General features: G+C 35.4%; 2 protein-coding genes across 2 annotated transcripts; both read left to right on the top strand.

Moving 5' to 3' along the window:
* Positions 1 to 7,984: 7,984 nt before the first annotated feature.
* LOC132142113 (sodium/potassium/calcium exchanger 1-like) lies at positions 7,985 to 12,125 on the top strand. The gene is made up of 3 exons (XM_059551750.1): positions 7,985 to 8,213; positions 9,230 to 10,258; positions 11,926 to 12,125. The coding sequence occupies exons 1-3, from the start codon at positions 8,150 to 8,152 to the stop codon at positions 12,123 to 12,125; spliced, it is 1,293 nt and encodes a 430-aa protein (XP_059407733.1). The 5' UTR covers positions 7,985 to 8,149.
* Positions 12,126 to 14,889: 2,764 nt separating this feature from the next.
* On the top strand, positions 14,890 to 23,956 carry LOC132142233 (5,6-dihydroxyindole-2-carboxylic acid oxidase-like). The gene is made up of 8 exons (XM_059551940.1): positions 14,890 to 14,998; positions 16,366 to 16,721; positions 16,853 to 17,175; positions 18,311 to 18,515; positions 19,644 to 19,811; positions 19,982 to 20,161; positions 20,247 to 20,396; positions 22,744 to 23,956. The coding sequence occupies exons 2-8, from the start codon at positions 16,367 to 16,369 to the stop codon at positions 22,941 to 22,943; spliced, it is 1,581 nt and encodes a 526-aa protein (XP_059407923.1). The 5' UTR covers positions 14,890 to 14,998; position 16,366; the 3' UTR covers positions 22,944 to 23,956.
* Positions 23,957 to 23,982: the final 26 nt, after the last annotated feature.

The following is a 23,982-nucleotide window of genomic DNA, read 5'->3' as shown; positions in this document are numbered from 1 at the left end:
GCTCATAATTATCTAAATAACAATAAAATATGCATTAAATAATGCTATAAACATCACTGGTTACATAAGTACATAATTAAAAACAATGAAACATGAATTATGGGATCCAATATTGATCATTAAAAAAATTCAACCTATCTTGGGTGTTTAATGATTTTGCCCTTCAGAGAGGCAGTGTGCAGATTAATTATGGTCTGAAAACACACACACACACACACTTCTCAATGCACTGGATAATTTCATTGCATTTTGTTCCTGTCTTACATCCCATTGTCACTAGCACATCATTACTACTTTAGCGCTCTCTCTCTTGTTTTTTTCTTTCGCACAGTCTAAGTTTCATGTTCCTCCATCGTCTTTGTCTCATATTCTCCTCCTTCACACTGTTAAAACAGTAGAGGGACCATTAGACGTATAGCAGAGTCCCAGAAACAGCTTTGATCATCTGTTCATTAAATCACATGGTAATACCATGGAAAAGGAGACAGATATGGGGATGGGCGTTGGAGCATTTTCAAGAGGATGCACCAAATTTGTCAAATCTAATTGGGAAGTCAGAATTTGCACCCACAAAAATCCATAAAAAAACAAAACAATCAATTTTACCACATAAATGCATACTCTTACTATTTTCAATATTCAATAAAAAATTACTCACATACTTTGGGACCACTTTTATTTTTATTTTTTTTAATTGGGCCTTGTAACCTACTTGTGTTATTATATAGGACAAAGCCAGTGTCTACCACTTATAATACTGCAATAGTTTGCCCTTCTGTCCTCTCAGATGAAATTACGTTCACCATATCCCCCTTTTCTAGATCCGACTGGGGCTTTTTTTTTCAATCTGGCATTGGAAAATGAATGATTGAAACCCATATCATATTTTCTTGTAGCAATCCACACATCCTGCCACAAGCCTGTCATTCTAGGCACAACTGCTGCTCGGCCAAGGAACCAGATTCAGGTGTCATGTTGATGAAATTGTGTGACCACATCCAAATGGCGGCATGTAAACACCTGCTCCTGTGTTTTGTACAATATATGACATGACCAAACCACAGTACAGGCCTACACAGATACACACTTGTTTATTTTTGCGTGTTAATACTACATGTTATATATACACTTTTTATTTGTTTTAAACAAATCTCGTATACTTACCAAGACTGCATTAATTTGATCAAAAAAACAGTAACATCAGTAATATCATGAAATATTATTACAATTTAAAATATCTGTTTTTATATTAATGTATACAGTAATATATATATATATATATATATATATACTGTATGTTAATACATTTGAAAATGTAATTTATTCCTGTAATATCAAAGCTGAATCATTACTCCAGTGTCACATGATCCATCAGAGCTCATTCTAATATGCTGATTTGATACTCAGTTATGGAGGGTCTCACCTCAGTCGTACAGAGAGCACTGTACAGTACATTCACTCCCTCCACCTACAGTCCTTGCCGGTACTGAGGCTCAAACCTGCAATCTTTGGGTTACAATTCTGACTCTCCAACCATTAGGCCACTGCTGCCCCAACTGCCTTTATTGTCAGTTATTATTGGTACTCAAATTGAATTCTGAAGGATCATGTGATACTGGAGTAATAATGCGAAAATGAATCTTTGCCATCAAAGGAATAAAATACTTTCAAAAATATATTCAAATAGAAAACAGTTATTTGAAATTGTAATAGTATTTTACAATATTACTGTTTTATAGGCTCATTTCCCAAAAAATAAAAAATCCAGCCATGCATAGTGAGCATAAGATACTCCTTTGAAAAACTTCAAAGTAAAATCAGAATTATTTCAAACTTTTGACCAGTTATAAACTTTCAATATATAGCCAAATTAAGTGTCAGGCTATTTTCATTAAAAAACTATTTGGTATGTTGATTAACAAAGCTTTTCTCGCAGGAACTGTTAGCTGGCCCCTACAATGTAAGATTTCAGGTTAAACAATCCTTGTGGGGACGTTTGGACCCCAACGATGTAGGCGAAATGTGACCTACACCTACAAAGAGCAAAGAACCTTCTGTTACGCACAGGACAATCATTCTTTCTAACACTATAAACTTCAGTCAGTTATTCACTATAACATTCATCCATCTCACATAGCGTACACACTCAAATCCATTAAGACTCAGGTAGCTGGGAAAGCTGGCATTAAAGTTATGAGTCATTAAAGTAAATCTGAGACACATCAGACCTTAAGACATCACTGGAAAATGTAATACTGTTATACACTCAAGTGCAGCTCTAGTGTAGAAACACACACACACACACACACACACACACAGGTTTTTTGACTGGTAGGTAGATGCTCTTACACCCTAGAGGCAGCCTGACCCAATTCTGCCTTAGAGAAGATGCAGTAAGGAATCTTTTCCCCTCTCTTTCCTCCCCTTTCTCTCTCCTTCTGCTTCTCGTTCTCGCAGCACATTATGCATCCAATAGTGACCGTTTAAAACAATAAAATTAAATATAAAGAAACAGAGGTGTTGGTGTGAGAAAGTGTGTAAATTATGGAGAGCAAAGTGGGAGGTGTGAGAGGGGACAGGCTTCACGTGGTTGAAATGAGGGGTTTCTATCAAGCCACACGCGCCCTCTGCTGGCAAGACACCACTTTTGCACTCTTTTTTTTCAGCACCCACCCAGTTTCCTCGTGTCTCATTTTGAATCCCCTCCGAGTATTTCTTTGTTTAAAAGAGGGCGTGCCGTGTAGGAATGACGAAAGTTATCTACCAGTCTGGCTCAGTATATCTGTCTCTACACATTGTCTTTATTAAAATAATGATCGCAAATACACCCTCGCACTCCCACAGTAGAATTCATGCGTGCGCGCGCGTGCTCGTGGACCACCAATAATGTTAAAGGAAGGGACGCAGATAATCGAGGAGGAACAGAAAACAAAAGCCACCACACATTTATGAAATATTAATAAAGACATCCCTCTTACGTAATATACAATGCTTATGTAAGCGCTATATTTAAGTACAGAATATTGCTTAATGAGCTATATGTGTCGGTTCCACTGATTACATACAGCTCAGATAACTATCCTTGGTAATAAAGCGATCTGAACAGGGAGCTATGAATCTGAGCAAGCTGTCCCACATCCACTACTGAGTAAACTGAATCTGAGAAGCAAAACCAGTAAAATTATTTGGAATTTGCTGCAGGTGGGTCAGTCGTGATATTTACTTTCATAGTAACAAGTTAGTACTTCACCTTTTGGCCTCAGTAGCATCCTTAAATAATAATAATGGAGAAAAAAAGAAAAGAAAAAAAACTATATGCTACAATATGAGTTTTGATATTTGAACTCATGATGAATTTATCATGATTTCATATAATCAAGAAAATTAAACAGACCTTTTCTTAATCGATTAGCTCTATACCAAGCTAGTGCACGCAAGTGTGTGTGTGTGTGTGTGTGTGTGTGTGTATATATATATATATATATATATATATATATATATATATATACACACACACACACACACACATATATTCTGAATGGAAAAAATATGTTTTTGGCATAAGAATTATGTAGTTACTAGCCAGCTAAACCGTGATAATTTATTTGGACCAGAATCAAATGAGAGTGGATCTTTTTGCTTTCAGTCTAAACTGAAGGTGTAATTAATTTGTATTATATGATATTCCATTTGGATGACATAATAATCAATACATTAGGACCATTCAATCCATATTTACATCCATAAATCACCATGGCAGAACATCATATTTAAACGGTAGAGATTCTACTGTAAGAGTTACCTTCTGGGCAAGTGCCCTCATGCATTAAATATACATTTGGCAGTAGCTAAATAATAATACATATTTCAGTAGCTAGGAAATATACTTTTGATTATTGAAGAGCTACATCAGTTGAACAGTATAATTTCTGTGCCACTATGGTCAAAATGCACAAATAATGACTGTTTTCCAAAAGGTTTCCCCATCTTCCTTTGGTCAGACAAATAAAGAGAATGTTTTTTTTTTTTTTCGAAAGCAAACGCCTAAAACCTATAAGCTAAGAAGGAAGGAAAGTAACATCAAACAAACCCTTAGGTATGGTTTCAATAACAGGCTTCTATTCTCCTAATTGAATTGGAGCATTAAAATGAACAAGTAATGAGAGAAAGCTTTCAACAAAATCACAGCAAAATCAGCATGCCTGTCGACTGGTAATGCTACCATTACTGGTTCTCTTCTTTTGATAAGTTTCCTAACGAAGGCTGCATAAATTACAAATTTCTCTCTGAATATTAATAACGCATGTATCATTGGTGCTGATGTTTCTGCTGCTTCCACGGTGCTGATTTACATATGAAAAATGGAAGCTTTCTGAAAACAGGATTTCTAAAGTTTTTGACCTAAAAAGATGTCCTAGATACCTCGAAATCCACATCAAACATGCTCCTCTCCCTCTCTTTCCCCCACTTTCACATGCACACACAGGGGCACAAGCAGAGCCATAATTTTTATGTAGGTACAGTACCATGACATCACCTCTTTCAGATTTTCAATAATAATTAGTTGCTCTCTTCATGGATGGCATACAGTATGTTAAAGTGAATAATTTTTTTTAACTGAAGCTGTCATAATGATTCAAATAAGAGACTTATATCACACTCTGTATTCACTAACAGTTGGGGTGTTTAAACCATTTTTGCGGGTCTCTTTGAAATTTCCTGCAACTTCATAATCATGCTAGAACATACGCAAAACTTATTGTTCACATCTTGCACAGGGACTCTACTGTAAGATGATGAATAAACTATTTTGATCCCTGTCTGCAATTATGATATTAGGAATGTGTGCATGCCTACTTTCTCTGTATAACTCTCAGTTTTGGGTATAGAGTGTCTTGTACACTGACATTAAGATGTGAAGGCTAAAGGAGAGCCTGCACTTTGATCCTAAGGAAACTTCAAAGGTTAGACTCAGATGTCCTTTTAAAATCCCTTATGTCATCATTAAGAGTTTGCTCTAGGTAATGTTGTGAAAATAAAAGGGTTGATATCATATATCAGAAAAAAATTCAAATTAATTTCAAATTAATTAATTATTAATTTATAAATATATTTATAAGCTTCAGGGAGTTATTTTCTGTATGTTGGTTGCACCAAAAGTTTTTCAAATATTAATGAGCTGTGAAGCAGTTTTGTTAAACTGTGTGTTTTTTCTAAGAAATAAAAATCAGGGATGATGCATTTACATGAGCATTTAGCAGACGCTTTTATCTAAAGTCACTTAGTAAAGAGGAACAAAAGCAATTCATCAAAGAACCAACAATATTTGTATTTATTAGACAACTAGACTAGGTTAGGTTAGATTAATACGGTTTTCAATAATTAGTGTAATGAGGCTTTTTCTTAATTACTATATCAGGACAGCTGTATCACCCTGATATTTGTGACTTAATGTCTCGATAAAACTAATTTAAATAAACTAATTTAAATATTATAAATATTTAAACTAAACTAATCTAAATATTGACAATTGAAACTGTATAGTCAAGTCACTGACTGTATGAATTGCATTTTTAAAGCTAAATTAATTTATAAGACAAAAATGAGTGTCATGCAACTGCCCAAAAGCATTCCCCATGGTGTTTTTTAATGGTGATCTCTCATCTCAAATCACACTGTCCATGTGCGTATGACAACATCTTCAAAAAGCTAAGTCTGTGTTTGTGTGTGTGTGTGTTTACGTTCAGCTCCCTGCTGCTGTATGAGTGTGTTTGGGTCTTGCATTGCATGGCTCAGTAATCCCAGTGCAGTCACAAGCTAACAGTGCCTCTCTCCTGCCGGGACTTAGCACACACAATGTGAGCGGCATGTGACTGCATTAGTATAGCTCACTGTCAGACTACACTGGTCTAATCTCTGTACAGTCACGAACCACAGCACCAAAAAAGCCTGAGAGAATAATAAAGTAGGGGGAAACTCTTGAAAAAGAAGTATCTGTCTGCAGTGGTGGGTTTCAAATACTTTTTGTTATTTTCAAAGCAATTTAACATTCATAATTTCCTTTGTGCACTTGATGACATCATCAATCTCAGCAAGACCCACTGATTGGGGTCTGTCCTCTATCCCCTTATTCTATATCCCTTTAGGAATACATTAAGGCTTCATGGAGCTCTTTCATAAGAGCAGTTTTGTCATGTGAATGACTAAGCGAATGCTATCAAACACAAAGCAACTCTTATCCGAAACACTAGGAGTAAAAAGTGCAGGAACAAAACTTCTTACAAAAAGGTTAATGGTTTCAGGGCTGGGGCAATGCGCCAGAATCTATGATGGTCATGTGAACTCGTTATGATGTGAATTACAAACTAATGACTGAAATCATGCCTGCTTTTAGGTCCCATTCAGAACAGATAACTTCAGGCAAGAGCATTCCAGGAATTATTTGAATTGAAGGAGTAAAACCCAGCAGACCAAACACATGAGGAGTTCAAGCTGTGCCTCATTAGTGAACAGAAGTTTCAGGTGCTGCTGGCTAGACTTAATCAACAAAACTATTTTAATTACAGTCATTTTGATAACATAACAGGGTCAAAATAATCTTTATTTCTTGAAAAAGCACATATAATCAGCTGTCAAAATGACCTGTAGTGCATTTAGTTTTCTTTAAAGAAAAGGTGTGTTTTATCTTGGTTTTCAGCATAATTAAAAGATTAGACAGATAGATAGATAGATAGATAGATAGATAGATAGATAGATAGATAGATAGATAGATAGATAGATAGATAGATAGATAGATAGATAGATAGATAGACAGACAGACAGACAGACAGACAGACAGACAAACAGATAGATAGATAGATAGATAGATAGATAGATAGATAGATAGATAGATAGATAGATAGATAGATAGATAGATAGATAGATAGATAGATAGATAGATAGATAGATAGATAGATAGACAGACAGACAGACAGACAGACAGACAGACAAACAGATAGATAGATAGATAGATAGGTCCTAAAATATATAGACATATGCAGTAGCATCTAACCCAAAAATATATAATAATAAATAAAATAAAAAATGACAATGAAATATGTAAAACTGACATAGTCACAACTTTTGAGTAATCCATGAAAATGGCAAGCAATTAAATATTGTATATTTTCATTTAATTTTACATTTTTAAGTGAGGTAACAAAAATATAATGTTGAGACAAAATATGCGGGGAAAAAAAGGAAAGAAATACCAATTGACCACATTTATGGACACAAATGTTGATGTGTTTTTCTGAATTTATAATCTTACATGGATACATGGAATATTAATGAATATTCCTGTAACGTGCATGGGGAGGCGTGACGATGGAGTTGACGATCCAACTGCTGGCTTTCTTAGAATCGTGGTCAACACAGGCAGAGTCAAACAACAGCAAACAGGTATAATCCAGGGCAAGACAAAAGAGTAATCCACAAAACAGGCGAAGGTTAGGGCAAGCAGCAAACAATAACGAATCAGTTTTTAAGCCATTTATGAAGATATTGTACAATCAACACAAAAATTATCTCAATCTAAGTGAATATAAATGTCAACATCCAACAGTAGGAATAACTTTCCTGTAGCACAACACAAAGGTTATGGGTTTGATTCCCAGGGAGCATGTATACTGACAAAACATATGAAGTCTTAAATTTGCTGCAGTTAGCTTGGGATAAGAGTGTTTGAAAAATAAATTAATGCAAATATTTGTCATCTCACATTGGTATCCTCACTAGATGTGATCTCCATGATGATGTTCTCTCAGTTTTGAATGGACCTATTGCCCTGATGTTCTGCCCTGACAAACTCACATGTAGGCCTTAATTACTACATGAGTGAGACATGTCATAGTGGCTTGGTGCAGCCGCTTCAAGGATTCCACACAGCATTCTGCAAAGCATTGTGACTTTTCCAGATGAGGGCAAATCCTTGTTGTTCTTGATGCCAATTCAAAGGGAGATCGAGGATCCCAGTCCAGAGACCCATTTTAGTTCAACACACCTTGAGCCAGCTTATTCCTTCATCCAACTCAAACAAACTAAAAAAAAAAAAAACAACGAATAGACCCTACAAAAAGAAGCCTGATTTGGACATCTGTGATTTTCCACCATGGTACTGTGTTCTCATAATGGATTGTTAGTGATGCTGCTGTTTCATCTTTGCCAGGCACAAGGTATAGTAACTTTTCCTTTAATATGAAATTGTGCTTGAAAGCAGATGTTTAGGAATCAGATTACAAAGTCTATATATAAAGAAAAGAAAAAGGATACTATATTCTTAGGGAATTACCCTCAGGGCAAAATAGCTTGTTGAGTCAGCATTAGATGCCAGTATGTTTCACTGATTCATGGACTGTGTCTAAGGCTGAAAATCAATGTCTTAAGTGTTATCTGCATAATCAGTTTTCCTGGTCATTACAAAGACAGTTTTGCAGATGATTGGCTTGAAACCCAGTTTTCAATGTCAACCACATCTGAAACCAATAGCAACTTCCAATCAGTTTGTCATGGCTGACTGGTAACCACAGTACTGGCAGCCTCAGCTTGAGATTGGCTGTAGTACAAACAAACTAATATCTCTATAGACTCAAGACTGAGATCCCATTAGCTTCTTCATTTCAGGCCTATAAAAGTGATTCAATCATGCTAGTTTCCCAGCACCTTCATGCAAAACAACTGTGAGATCTCACATTCCATGGGAAATCACACAAATCTATTTGATTTTCTTTGAAAATTGATGTGAAACCCAAAACCATTGAAGATGTCTCTGACTAAATAAGTTATACAAAAAGTAAAGAAGTAGTTGCTACACTACTTTCCTGTTTATTTATTCAACTAATACTTTAAAATTACGAAAAATTCACCTACTTTACAAATGCATATTATAGGTTTTTCTGTGAACGAACGAATGTTGTTGATGTTGTTTTAACCTCTTAATGTTTAATCCATTATCATAACTAGATTTCTTTGATGATTTTCTATAATCGACGTACCAGTTCCCACCGTATTTTTTTTTTCTTTTTCAAAAATCCGAAACACTTGGATGTGTGTCACAAAATATGCTTTATAGATAGATAGATAGATAGATAGATAGATAGATGGATAGATAGATAGATAGATAGATAGATGGATAGATGAATGTTTACCTGGTCAAATATGCTCTAAAGTCTCGAGTTGCTGCTTTGCACAGATGATGCTCTCCCCTCTCCTGACCCCGAGCCAGCCCCACCAAGCCTGGGTGAAATGATTGATGCAGTGAAGGCAGCCTTTGAGCAGGCGGTACAGATCTCAACAACCGGTACCGTACGCGAGGCCTTGGAGCAGGTTGTAGGTGAACTCGTGCCACAGAAGACTCAGGCAGAGCAGTCACCAGCGGTTGAGACCAAAGCAGATTATACAACAGAAGAAGCAGCTAAAGAGGAGGCAGTAGTGCTCACTGCTGGAGAACCGGATGTCCTTATGTCAGAATCAAGTAAACAGACATCTCAGCAACCAGCTCAAGAAGGACTGACTCAAGATACAGAACCTGCAGAGGAGATTCAAGGACTAGCCAAGTCATCAATTTCAAAGCCAGAAGAGAAGTCCGAAGAGAAACCAGTGGAGCTGGTTCTTGAGACAGTGGAATCAATTTTGCAAGAACATGACATTGCTGAAGTGGGTAAACCAATGGCAGAGGAAAGCCATTCAGAGAAATCAACCGTCCAGCTGTATACTGATACACAAAAAGAAAACGAATCAGAAAGAGGAGCTGTGGAAATGAACAAGGGAAGCAAGGAGGCTGAAGACGAAGATTTAGAAGACCCAGAAAAGGGATTTATTGAAAAAGAGCCTCAGTTGTCTGAAATGGAGGAAAAGACTGCAAAAGGGGAACTAGAGAACGTAGAGGTGCCAATAGAGGTTAAAGTACAAGCACCAGAAGAAGAAGACTCTGTGAAAAGGCAAGATACAGAATGGGCTACGGAATCAGAGCATAGTCAAGAGGAATGGCAGGCAGTAACAGCACAGATGGGTACAGATGGTGGTGTGGCTGATATGGATGAAGTAGAACAGGAAGAGGAAGAACAGGAAGTAGCAAAGACTCAAGAAGGTGTGACTGAAGTTAAAGCAAGAAGAGAGGAGGTAGATTCCAGATCTGAGGCACAGCTCCAGAAAGTTTCAACACAGGAGGAGGTTCCCCCATCCGCCAAAACAGTTCCAGAGGAAACTCAACAGGAACCCGGTAATGAATCTAGAATTAAGTGCATTTAGCACCCAAAACAACTTCAAACTAAAAATCTTGATACATTTCAATCTCCAACCATTAAGCTACAATTGCTGTAATATTTTCTAGACCAGTTTTACTCCATAGTTTTAGTTAGCTATTGTTTCCCAATTGTGATGGTGTTTTCCTCCCTCGAGTCTAATGCAATTAGACTTTCACTGTCTGATCATTGTACTTACAATATTCAGCAAAGCAATTAAGCTGCCTAAGGGCATCCCTTCAGTTTATAGCAGTGAAAAGGCTCATAACATGTATCTCTGGAGATGACTGGCTCCTGGATGCAATCTGAGTCATCTATCCACCATTAATTACACAGTCACGCTGAAATACACTGAAACACAGTGCTCTGTCAGGCTGTGATCAATGGGGATTCAGATGGTATCACTTTATTTCAATTTTGGATTGAGTATACTATAGTAGAATCTTTCAAAACATAATAGAATAGATCAGAATAGAATGATGTTGCAGAATAGCATTTGTTTTCTTTAATCAAAGGATAAGTATGTTGTTGCTGTACATTTAGGAGTATGGAGAATATTAAATCCCACACAAACATCTGGTAAATGCATTACCTCAAACTTTAATTAATCCAATTTCATTCTATTAATTCCTTCAGTTCAATATTCTGTTAGCCTAAAGTAATTCATACACAGTTATACAGTATGTCTCTAACGTTGTTCATATGCATATTAAACACAGACAATGCTTTAATAATGGACATGTTAGAGTCTATACAATTATACAAAAATGTAGAACCACACTTGATGAAAAAACATCTATGAGTATTAATGAGATCTTGTTGCATTTTTACATCTTCCTGAACCAGTGAGAGTGTGGTCTGTTTTGGTGTCTGTCCAAAGCTCCAGAGCCTAATTTCTGATGAAACGCTGTCCTATACGTTTCTGCTCCTGCAGCTCCTGTGACCTACATCGAGAAACACATTCATCCTGCTGAAACTAAGATACCCCTAAACCTTAATTCCCACACAGCATAGACTTTACCCTCCAATCCTCCTAAAAGCACTACATGCTTCACTGAGTCACCTGGCCTCAATCACAATAGGCTGTATTCAGATAAAGCAGACTTCCTTTATTTCTGTGCATGGGATAAATACGTGAATCAAATGTGCATCTCTTAAGACTGATTTCATGATCTGAAGATGTTTTATGAGAGGAATCTTACCTTAGTATTCATAAAAGCCAAAGATTAGTTGCATACCCATATCTCCGGCCATTCAAACCAAAAAACCACATTGAAGATGACAAAAAAAAACATCTCTTTGCAAAGGTTTCTTAGCACCTTAATATACTGAACTCTTTTAGACCTAGCTGTTGTCTCACCTGATGAATATACTGTGAGAGCGTCATTTTAAATTCCATACATATCCTCCAGCTCTCATCTCATCTTCCTGCTGCAATTTTCACCACTCTGTTAAATCTCTCCCCCATTTCACAACAGAAGTCGCAGTGAACACCAAGGGACCAACTGAGTTGCAGGAGACTATTATCACAAAGTCTAAAGCAACAGGCGGTGAGGCTGTTAATGACACAAATTCCCTCTCAAATCTTCTCTCGCCTGCTGCATATAAATGTAATGCAATAAATGTGTGGAAACTTCTTTTACAGGTAAGACAGATTTTACAGGTAAAGCACATGAGTCCAGTGATGTAAATGAGATTATCACCTCCAGGGACCCAAACAAGAATAATCATGGTGTGCCTGTTTTGATGAACACTGTTGAGGAGCTTCCACCAACACCAGATCTCAAACTGAGACTCGAAGATACTGACGCACCCATGGACTCTACACGTATGCCAGCTACATGAGAAATATCATTTAAACAAACCAAAGTACATTTTATTAATGTAACTTTCTGTATTTGACAGTACTTTCTCTCTTTCACGCTTCAGAGACCAAAGCCAAAGGGCAGGAAGCATGGAAGATGGGAGCCATAGCAGCAGCTTTCTTTCTCATTCTGCAAACTGCTGTCACCATTGTCTACATTCTGAAGTGCAGGACGAAGCCAAATAGGTTTGTGTGTGCATTCTAGGAATATAAGGATCTTTGAAAGGAGAAGTGGTTATTGGAACATGACTACAGAGTGTTAATAAATACACACACAAAATCCACTCGACAGATGATTTTATCAAAAGTGACTTATACATAACAAGATCCCTAAGACTGGAGTGTTCTTGAATGAATTTGTAGTCCATGTTGGATAGCTCTGAAGCCATCTATACCATTCAAACATTTGGATTTGGTGAGATTTTTACAGAATTTGTAAGGCATCAGTTCACCAGGGCTGCATTTATTTGTTAAAACAAAATTCTGTAAGAACATCAATATTGTGAACTATTATTACAATAAACATTTTTTCAGTAAATTTAAAATAGTAAATTATTAATGTTATGAAATAGCGGAATATTCAGCAGCCAATTCCTCCAATCTTCAGAACATTTATTTTTATCACATTGAAAACAGTAGTTCTGATTATTATTTTAGCAGATATATGCATTTAAAATGAATAAGTTCTCTTCTGAAAAAAAAAAAAAAAAAATATATATATATATATATATATATATATATATATATATTATATGTTATGTTTTTTTTTCCAGAAGAGAAATGATTATAACAAATTATAAAACGAGAACGAGAGACCACCTTCCTCTGGCTAATAATAGATAATGTATATTGAAAGAACTGCTTTAAAGATAATATTCCTATATATTTGTTAGCAGTAGTGTGGCCCTAAAGAAGATCTGTGCTAGAGGAAACGGAGGTATAGAAGGTGACGTAAACAACACAGATACCACCGTTTCAATCGATGAACAGTGAGTATATCACCACACATACTCACCCTGATTATGAGGAACATAAACACACACACACACACATGCATTGTGACTGATTGTTTGTGTTTGCAGAACCGCTGTAGATGACCTTCCAGAGTACTCACAGGTCCAGCAGGAGGACATTGCTATGACAACTATCCCACTGGATTCCATAAAGAAGAATTCATCCTGTGACCCCAGAACCTCAGTTGTTTAGCATTGCTGACCTTAAGGAATATGATTCTTAATCATATAAGTGTGTGTATTTGACTGAGGGTCTGACTGCCTGAGTGTGTATGTCTATACTGTATGTGTATTGAACGGTCCAGTTAGCCTTGACACCAAATGTCACACCTGTGTTATTCTTTGTACAGTATGACCGCTAATTGTGAAAAAGCAGAGTTATATCAGTTTTTAGGTTGGTTTCACAGTTAAAATATTTAAATATTTGGGGGTAAAAAGATAAATGTACTTGCTAAAGCAAAACAGCATAAAATATTAAGACTTGTTTTCATAGAATATGTTTAGGTTTTAGTTTTTATTGAATGTTTTCTTGTTTAAAACATCTAACATTTAACATGGTTTATGTTTAAAATAAACAAACTATTTGCCCATGGGGTAAGAGAAATAAACTTAACTCAATATTCATTTGAGAAAAACAAGTTTTATTATATTACACAGTTTTGCTTCTCAAGTATATTTATCTTGGATATTTTTAATGAAAAACATTATAAAATACTTATGTACGTACCATTGTATTGTCCTGCGCTCCAAAAATGTATTTAGGCCTAAATCTAAGACATGTATCTGAGTTGAATATAAAATTCCATCCATTTGAACTAGAAAAAAAACCCCCGTAATAAACGTAATCTGATGCATATTTGTCAGTCATACATAAAGTAAACAAGTAAGATTTAGTTTTATGCATTTCATTAAACTGCTTCAGATCAGCATAAAACTATTAATTGTGAAAACACTTACATTTATTCAGTTAAAAATATATGGACATGGTAAAAATATGGCAAGCTTTGAACAATCATTTTCAGTCTATCAAAGTTTATATGTCTTTAAAATGCATTTGAATTGCTGTTGTATTGTATTGCTAAAATGCTATTGTAAATGCATTGGTAACACATTAAGCTTGTTAATTTTATTTGATATTTATTTGATAATAAAATTGTGTAATAGATGGACTTTTTTATGCAATTCAAATAATCTGAAATTTAGGCCTATAAATAAATTTTGGGTTTAGATTTTCTGCTGTTTTGTATTGTTGATGCAGAACAGTTACTTGTCACACAAATGTATTGCATTAAACAATTTCCATAGAAATACGTTTATGTTTTATGAATATATATATATATATATATATATATATATATATATATATATATATATATATATATATATATATATATATATATAAAAGTTTGGCATATGTAATAATTGAAATTTAAGGAGTTAATGTCTTTCTATCTTTCCTGCACAACCCTCTTGTAACAGACATGAGACACGTGTCTTTTCTTTAATAAATGGTTGGTTTCTGTCCATATTTTGCCTGTTATGAAAGCAAAGACCACTAATCTATCAGACCACTGAAAAGGCCAAACCAAAAGACGCAAGTGAAGAGCTAAATTCACTGAAGAGAAAAGAGAGTTGTATAATGTCTTATACAATACCCTTTCTCTCTCTCTCCTGACTGCTGATCACGGGATGCAGGGGTCAGAGAGATGAGTGCAGTCAGGAGGGGTGTAAGTATAAAAGAGTTGGCCAGGGGGCAGCACAGGGGGGCACTACACCACAGAAGAAAGAAAGAGTGGGAGAAAGAAAGATTGGGGCAGAAAAGAAAGAACGGATGATATAAGGTACACACTTTACTTTTATTTTTATGTCCTGTATAATTTTTTATTCTTTATATCACTGCATTGGTTGAAGACTGACATTGTGCGCCTTAAGGGCATGACATGGATGAATTGTTATTTAATAAATCAGTTCAGAATTTATGTTGAGCATAGATGCAGTGAGATAAATGCAAATGACTTTTTTGTCAGGAACTTTTTACATAAGAGACAATATGACAAATCGATATAAGAAATCATTTACCATTAACTCAATCCTTTTGTGTGGGTTTGCTCTGAGGACATAACTAGTCATTGAGTTACACAGTTTGAGGTAGTGACGTTGGAACTGTTTATATCCTTATACGCTTCTAAAAGGCTGCTTTACAACTGCAAGCCTATGGTACTTCTGTTGCTTTCCATAGTTTCTCTTTGACAGTGATACATTTCTTCCATTTTTCTGATCCTCTGTAGTAAGAGTGTATCCTACTGTGCACATTCTGCACTGATCTTAAAAGATCTCCCAACATTCTCAGTGCAATTTTGTTGCACATAATGTCCAGTATTCTTTATTTTTTGGGGGTGGGGGGTGGGGGGTTAGGGGTTCCTGAAGCAAACCATAACTCTTCATAGTGAAATAATTGTCTCAATGCTTAATTTATCCAGTTTAACGGCAAACTACAAAATAAATGTAAATAAGATAATAATATATAAAATAAAATGCTATATTTTTATATATTGTTTATTTAATGTTTTATATTTATACAATAATAATAATATAACAAAATTAAATAAGACAAAATACAAAAAGCTAAAACGAACTGACTAGCAATTTTTTCTTTTTTAAGTATACTACATGCATATAAAAGACTTCTGTGATGTTTATGCATAAAACAAATAATATACAGTTTTCCAAACAGGATGAGAAAAATAATGTATTCAAATGATTGAAATTTTAATCTTAATATTTTGTAAAATGTTGCTTCTATATTCATCTTGTTATATGATGTTTAGATACAATAACCGAAAACAAAAACAAATAAGTTGTGTTCTAATTAAATAGTTTGCTAATATTACAAGTATAAACTGAATGCATAACTGAAAAGCAGAATATTATTACTAATAGATATTGGCCAAGTTAAACGACCTAACTTTCACAATCTATGCACTTTTAAATGGATATTTTATCCCCCCTCACCTTCATGCTGCTCCAAACCTTTATGATTTTTATTCTGCCTAGCATCTCCCTTTGAGTTTTACTGACGAAATAAAATTGATACAGGTTTGTATTGACACGAGGGTGAGTAAATGATGACAGAATTGTCATTTTTGGGTGATCTATCCCTTTGAGCATATTTTAACGCATGTGGTCCCATATTGTAATGTCTTTCTAGGATGTGGAAGAGTGTGTGTTTAGTGCTAATGTGCGTTGTACTGACGCACGCTCAGTTCCCACGTCAGTGTGTGACACCAGAAGGTCTGCGGAGTGGCACCTGCTGCCCATCACCTACTGGACTGCCCAATGATGAGTGTGGATCCAGCACAGGGAGAGGTCAATGTGTGTCAATTACTGCTGATCGCCGGCCACACGGGCCTCAGTATCCTCACGATGGGCGGGATGATAGAGAACGATGGCCACTTCGGTTTTTCAACAGAACCTGTCAATGCAATGGAAACTTCAGTGGATTTAACTGTGGGCGATGCCGACACGGTCTGACAGGGCCAAACTGTGATCAAAGAGTCACTGTGGGTGAGGACAGACATCCATAAGCTTGAATACTCATGATAAACAAGTATACAGATATGCACTGTAAATATATACAGTATGTGACGTTTGTAAGCTTTGCTTTCTTTCTCATCTGGGTTTGTTTCTGTTTTCAGTGAGACGTGACGTCATGCAGATGTCTTCAGATGAGAAAAGAGCCTTTGTGAACGCCCTGGACCAGGCTAAAAGAACTGTCCATCCTGACCTTGTCATCTGTACCCGCCGCTATCAGGAGATTTTCGGCCCGGATGGAGCAAGTGTACAGTTTGAGAACATCACCATTTATAATTATTTTGTCTGGACCCACTACTTTTCGGTCAGTAAGACATACATGGGTCCGGGCCAGCAGAGCTTCGGAGGTGTGGATTTCTCTCACGAAGGACCAGGATTTGTCACTTGGCACCGGTACCACCTGTTGCAACTGGAGAGAGACATGCAGGTGACCAAAAACAGATAATAATAATGAAAAACTAAATTTTTTAAATAATTTCATGTGATTCCAAAACTGTATGGCACGGGGAAAAAAGGAGATATTTTAAATAATACGTACATTGGTTGCTCTATTCCATGCAAATGTAGCGACTGGTAAAAAATATGCACAAAGTATCATTAAAGAAGTTCATATGACAAGTATCAAATATCAAGTTTTCTGAAGAGAAACAGGTGAAATTTACTTTGATGACATCTGCCCTACAGTGTCTCTTCTTGGTTTTAGACCACTCTTATGATGCTTTGATGTTCTTTTAAAAGCTTGAAATCTCCAATAGAGAAGTAAGAAAAATAGAGAAAGAGAAAAAGAAAGAAAGTCATACAGGTTTGGAATGACATGAAGTTGAGCAAATGATGATAGAAGTTTAATTTTTTGGGTTGAATCTTTCCTTCGGTAATCATGCTTTGTTACATCATATGTTATAAAAAGTCACAATTATTACATGCCAAGACAAGTTATAAGTTATGACATATAAACATGATGACATAATTTGAAATACCAGATACAATTTTTGCTCATAATTATCACTTTTTATGTCACAATTTTGACTTAGTATTTGATCATTATAAATGTATATATCATAATGAATTTCAACTTTTGTACGGTTAACTAAATTTTTTCCTTATGTGTCGGAAATAGGCTTCAATACTTCATTCTTATAGAAGACCTGCAAAGAAGATTTATCTTTAAATTAATTAATAAAAAAAAATAAAAAAATTCTTAATAAGTAGATACGTAAAAAAAAATAAACAAACAAAAAAATTCTAAAGTCAAAATATACTAAGATCAACTTTACTTGAGAAATAATATAAAAAATAAAATTAAAATTAAGAGAATGTGTTTTGAATTTAATTAAATGAAAGATTTTTTAATCCTCATTTCTACATTTTCCTTATTTTATGAAGATAATCCTCTAAAGTTTTGTTAGATTTATGTTCTATTCCAGAAAAATATATTTGGCAAGTCTGATTATCTTGTGCAGTAAGCAGAAATACCAACTATTCCCCATTGATAGAAGTATCAGCTAATGGGAGATGTTGGGATACGCATGTGTGTGTGTGTGTGTGTGTGTGTGTGTGCACAGGACATGCTGGAGGATCCATCGTTTGCCCTGCCATACTGGAACTTTGCAATAGGAGGCAGTGAGTGTGATATCTGCACAGATGACCTGCTGGGAGCCAGAAGCAGCTTTGACACCAATGGCATCAGTTCCAACTCTGTGTTCTCTCAGTGGAGAGTCATCTGTGAGAGTGTGGAGGAGTATGAGACACTGGGGACCATCTGCAACAGTACGACGCACTCACACAACATACCAAGAACACACGCACATATACAGAATACAACAAAAACACATGTCTAATTTTGTGTCCTCTCCCTGGTGGGAGATCTGTGAGAGTGTTGGGGAGTTTGAGACATTGGAGACCATCTGCAACTATAAGACACACACACACACACACACACACACACACACACACACACACACACACATGCATTCCAAGACCTAAGACTGCTCACATGCTGCTTGAACTAATCCTTTGAGGCATTTTGAAAGCTCAGAAGAAAGATCAAACCTTATATGGGCAAAATGATTAGGATCATATGATTGTATTTGCAAGTGACTCACAACTGTAGACAAACTGAATTGTATAATATTCAATCTTATGATGCTTCTTTCTCACAGTCTGTGGGACCTCAAAAAGATATTTGATTCATAGATCAAAGACAAAAAATAATAATAATTATATATATATATATATATATATATATATATATATATATATATATATATATATATATATATATATATAGTTTGACATTTTTTTTTATTTTGATTTCACATGGTTACAATATTTTTTTATAAAAAATTAAATTTAATGACTCTTTGTAAAATTGTAAATTTTTAAAATGATTTAATTATTTTAATTTTTTAAAAATATATATTTTTATGTAACATTATTTATTTTTTCTATTTGTTGGTTGGATCACATGACTGTGCTGTTCACACATGATTTGGCAGACAAAAGTTTTTCAAATATTAAAAGCAGTGAAGCAACTGTGTTAATATATTAAAATATTAATTTCCTTATAAGTGTTTCCCTACATAATATGAGACATTTAAGAGACGTCTTTAAAAAAATAATGATTCCTTACAGTAGTATCATTCTGACAATTTAACTTCATACCCCACATAAAATATCAAAATACATTTGAATTTAAAATACTTAAAAACACGTTAATTATTGAAGTGTTTTTAAGTCAGTATGTTTGAATTGCATTTTAATGTATTTTTGAATAGTTTCTGAAAAATAATAATAATAATAAATAATAATTAAAAAAAAAAAAAAAAAAAAAAAAAAAAATATATATATATATATATATACTGTATATCAAAAGTTCTCTACCTGGTATGTTTTCAGGTACGGAGACAAGTCCAATCAGAAGAAACCCTGCCGGTAATGTGGCTCGACCCATGGTTCAGAGATTACCAGAACCACAGGACATCATTGACTGTCTCGAGCTGAACACTTTCGACACACCACCTTATTACTCAACTTCTTCTCAGAGCTTCAGGAACACTATTGAGGGTATGATACACTCACACCTGCAAATAAAACTTCTTTTGAAAAAGTTTTTTGAAAAATGTTTGAAGCCAAAGGCAAAGGAACTAGCACACCACATAACCACCTGCATAAAGTCTTTGCAGCATTTTGGAGAAGCGAGGAGATTTTTAATTGGTGTTCTTGTGTGTCATTAGGTTACAGTGCTCCCCAGGGAAACTACGACCCAGTAGTGAGGAGTCTGCACAACCTGGCTCATTTGTTTCTCAATGGCACAGGTGGACAGACTCACTTGTCACCAAACGACCCCATCTTTGTCCTGCTTCACACGTTCACTGATGCCATCTTTGATGAATGGCTTCAGAGACACACTGCTGGTAAACACACACATACATAATAAATAACCAAAATGAGTTTTACATTTCAGTGGCATTCTAACTAGTTATTTTTGTACTAACACAGCAGGAACAGTGGTCTATCCTGAAGAAAACGCTCCGATTGGGCACAACAGAGAGTTCAATATGGTTCCTTTCTGGCCACCAGTCAGAAATGCTGAAATGTTTGTCGCTGCCCCAGACAACCTGGGCTACACCTATGAGGTTCAGTGGCCAAGTGAGTAATCAGTTATAGCAACACAGCAAAAAATGATCCATAACAAGCCCATAAACTAAAATCTCAAATCTAAATATCCCGGTAACACTTTAGAATAACAATCTGTCATTAATAGATAACTATGCAGGACGAAATGCAGAACTAATGAGTTGTACTACATTAAAACTTCACTTACTATTAAATAAGAACAGAAACGTCAACAGTTGTCTTTTTTATTCTCAACATGGTCATAAGATGCATTACTAATTACTCAAGTGTTACCTAACGCTTCAAAAACTACTAGTGATCTGGATTATTATTAAAAAAAAAGAAAAAGGAAAGAAAGGTTCTTCACCTTAAAATAATGGTCCAGATAATTACTAGTTCCTCCAAAATGCAAGTAATTAATTGGTGCGAAATAATAGCTATTTCATAATTAGCCCCATCTCATTCAGTAATTACTGATTGTCTATTAAGGAATTATCTCATTCCTAAATTCACTATTACTTACTGATTAGTTCGGCTTGTTTCGATACTAGCTAATAGAAGTTGCTAAAGTGTTACATTTGTAGTTCACTCATTAGTCCTGCTTTACTTCCTTCATAAATATCTGTTAATTAAAGAACATTATTCTAAAGTGTTAAAGGTCCCGTTTTTCGCACTTTTTTGAAGCTTTGATTGTGTTTCAAGTGTGCAATATAACATGTGTTCATGTTTCACGTGTAAAAAAACACATCTGTATACCGCTGTTTTCACTGTCATAAAAACGGGCTGATGACTTCCTTGTTCTATAAAGTCCCTCCTTCAGAAATACGTAATGAGTTCTGATTGGGCCAGCGGTTCCTGTGTTGTGATTCGACAGCAGCTTAGCGCACGTTACCCTCCTGGAAATGCGATTGGGCTAGTTTTGAGAAGCAAGTGGGTAGGATTTTTTTTGAAAACCTTGCAATCCTGATCTGAACCATAGACAGTAAAAGAACGCACGTGCTGGAGATGTACTTATAATCACTGGAGCGTTTTTACTGACGAGATGCGCATGAAAATCGCACAGCCCTAACATCTAGTTTACAAAGCTAAACAGCGTTGCCCTTTGTGTAATAAGTTACAGAAACTGTTAAACACACCAACTTAAATAATAAAATACACTTACCAGTTGTGGTCCATAAACAACGCCTTCTCCAGACAAAGAGGGAACTGCTCCATCTTTCAAGAATAATCTTTGTGCGAATCCGGCATTAAACCGATTGAGATTGAGGAAGCTGTCCTCAGCAAAATGTGCTGCACATAGTTTTACATGTAGATTATAATTTTCGGGAATTGAGTTAAACATAAATTGTAACCATTAAACTCCAAGTACAGCATCCCTGGGAAGCCCAAACAAAGGTGATTGTGACATGGCGACAAACACAAACGCAGCTCTTCCTCCTTCTCCGTCGGAGACCACGCCCCCCTTTTTGTGAATTCATGTCAACATTACACACTAACTAAAGTTTAAAACATGGGATAACGAAGAATGGGACCTTTAACAATATTCATTTCTGGAAATCCTTTTTAGTTTAACCGAACTTAAAGTTAAAGGAATAGTACACCCAAAAACTAAGATTGTCATCATTTCCTCACATCTTTTTTCTTCTGTGCATCACAAAAGTAGATCACTGAATTAATATCCAGCTGTGTGAATTCAGTATAATGGCAATAAATTATAATTCACTTCAACACTCAATGAAGAACGTGCAAGTGCTCTGTTCGGTTTTAAGCAACTTTAACAGTAAAATGGTTGCAGAGGCCATTGATTTGCTGTTTGCAGTCCAGTACGTGGAACAAATGTTCACCTCCTTTGAATTTGTCAGATAGTGTCAGGTTCTCCCACTCTTCATTATAGGGTTCTTTTTATAACAGAAACACATAATTAAATTAAAGACATGACATGAATTTGTAACGTTTTCTTATAGTCTGCTTATTCCCCACTCAGGGTGGCCCTTCATGTTAATCTTTTTTTCTTTTTTTTTAATCTCACGTTTTCTTACAAATAACATTGTAAATTCATACTACATCTCAACCTTGTATAATATGAATGTTTTTCCATAGATCAGAATTGATTTTGTGTTGAAATCATGCAAAAGAGAGTACACATTCATATTAAGCCAATGGGATCACTTGGGGTCCTAAAAGAGACAATTTGTCACTGGTTTAAAGGTGGTTAGCAAACCAATGCCGAAGGATACATTTCTGCCACCTACTGGACTGGAGAGTGAAGTGCACACAGGAAAGCAATGGCAATTTCACTATGCATTTAAAAAATGTTGTCCACCTCAATACATTTGTGGTTTGATATAAACACAAAATCTCTCTCTTTCTCCCTCCTTAGCTCGGGCATACACTATTTCAGAGATCATCACCATAGCGATTGTTGCCGTGGTGCTTGTTGTGGCTGTAGTGGGCGGAGTCATCGGGTGTGCTGTTCGGGCTCGTTCTTACCGCTCGGCTGAGGGCCTGGAGCCACTGCTAGGGGAACAGTTCAGGCGTTACACAGAGGAGGAGCGGCATGCTTCTCAGTCTGTGGTGTGATTGAGAAACTTATAAAAAATACATTTTTTATTATTATTTTTTTACACTGTGCATCCACACTGTACTGGAGGAGTTAAATTATGAATTATTAGCACTCGGAATCACTATAAAAGTAAAAGGGGCTCAATTTATGACTATTTATTATCAGATTTTTCATGTCCAGTGAGACACTGAGAATACAGTCATATGCGCCATAAAACACATTTAAATGAGTTTATGCACTGCTTATGAATGCCCTATGAACACATGACTTATGGTTATTGTACAGTGTGGCCTATTTTATATTACTCAATATAAAAATTCTGATTTTGTGTACTCTACACTCAAATTTATTTAACATTTTATTTAACGATTCAACAGCAACTGCAAGAGAGACAAATTTCAAGAATATTGAAATAAGAAAATTATAAATAAACATTTTAAGTAGATTTTATATATGTTTTAATAAATTATTATTTAAAAAGGAAAAAAAACTCCTCCTAGTTACTATAAAATAACATTCCTGATAGTGTCCATACACAGGCTCAAACTGTCATATGACATGTATTGTGTACTGCCATAATAGTGTTATGATTAATAATCAAACCTTTCAGAACAAAATTGCAAGAGTGCAAAGTAAAAAGTGTCTTGGTTAAATAAAGTGGGACAACAGAACCTGGCAAATAATTTAGCAATTTTGGAACAGTATACTTTTCCGTAATTAACATTCAATAATTAAAATAATAATTAAGAACTAGGTTTGTGTAATTAATTTGTATTCAAGAGGCTTATTTTAAAGAGGAGCATTTTCATTTGCCAGAGATGAATTGGATGTTAAAGCGTGATCATATCCACTGTGATGCATGATCAGATTAAAACATCTGGAATGACAGCTACCCTTGTGGCAACTATTAACATTTGATTTTGTGCTGATATTTAAAGGGCAATCAATCATGAAACATATTCATCCCATTTCACCCTATGTCAACCTATTTATGAAGAAAAGACCTAAAATAAAGTATATTTCCTCTCAATTGACCTTGCAGATTTCTACACCACT

The sequence above is a fragment of the Carassius carassius genome, chromosome 6, assembly GCF_963082965.1.
Source record: "Carassius carassius chromosome 6, fCarCar2.1, whole genome shotgun sequence".
Taxonomy (NCBI): Eukaryota; Metazoa; Chordata; class Actinopteri; order Cypriniformes; family Cyprinidae; genus Carassius; species Carassius carassius.
Note: the sequence above shows the minus strand (reverse complement) of the source record. Positions and strands in the feature narration are given on the sequence as shown.

Coding starts and splice junctions, on each gene's coding strand:
- LOC132142113 (XM_059551750.1), top strand. CDS start 8,150: ATGGTACTGTGTTCTCATAATGGATTGTTAGTGATGCTGCTGTTTCAT. Junction 8,214..9,229: donor TCATCTTTGCCAGGCACAAG/GTATAGTAACTT, acceptor TGCTTTGCACAG/ATGATGCTCTCCCCTCTCCT. Junction 10,259..11,925: donor GGAAACTCAACAGGAACCCG/GTAATGAATCTA, acceptor CTTCTTTTACAG/GTAAGACAGATTTTACAGGT.
- LOC132142233 (XM_059551940.1), top strand. CDS start 16,367: ATGTGGAAGAGTGTGTGTTTAGTGCTAATGTGCGTTGTACTGACGCAC. Junction 17,176..18,310: donor AACTGGAGAGAGACATGCAG/GTGACCAAAAAC, acceptor GTGTGTGCACAG/GACATGCTGGAGGATCCATC. Junction 19,812..19,981: donor CTTCAGGAACACTATTGAGG/GTATGATACACT, acceptor GTGTGTCATTAG/GTTACAGTGCTCCCCAGGGA.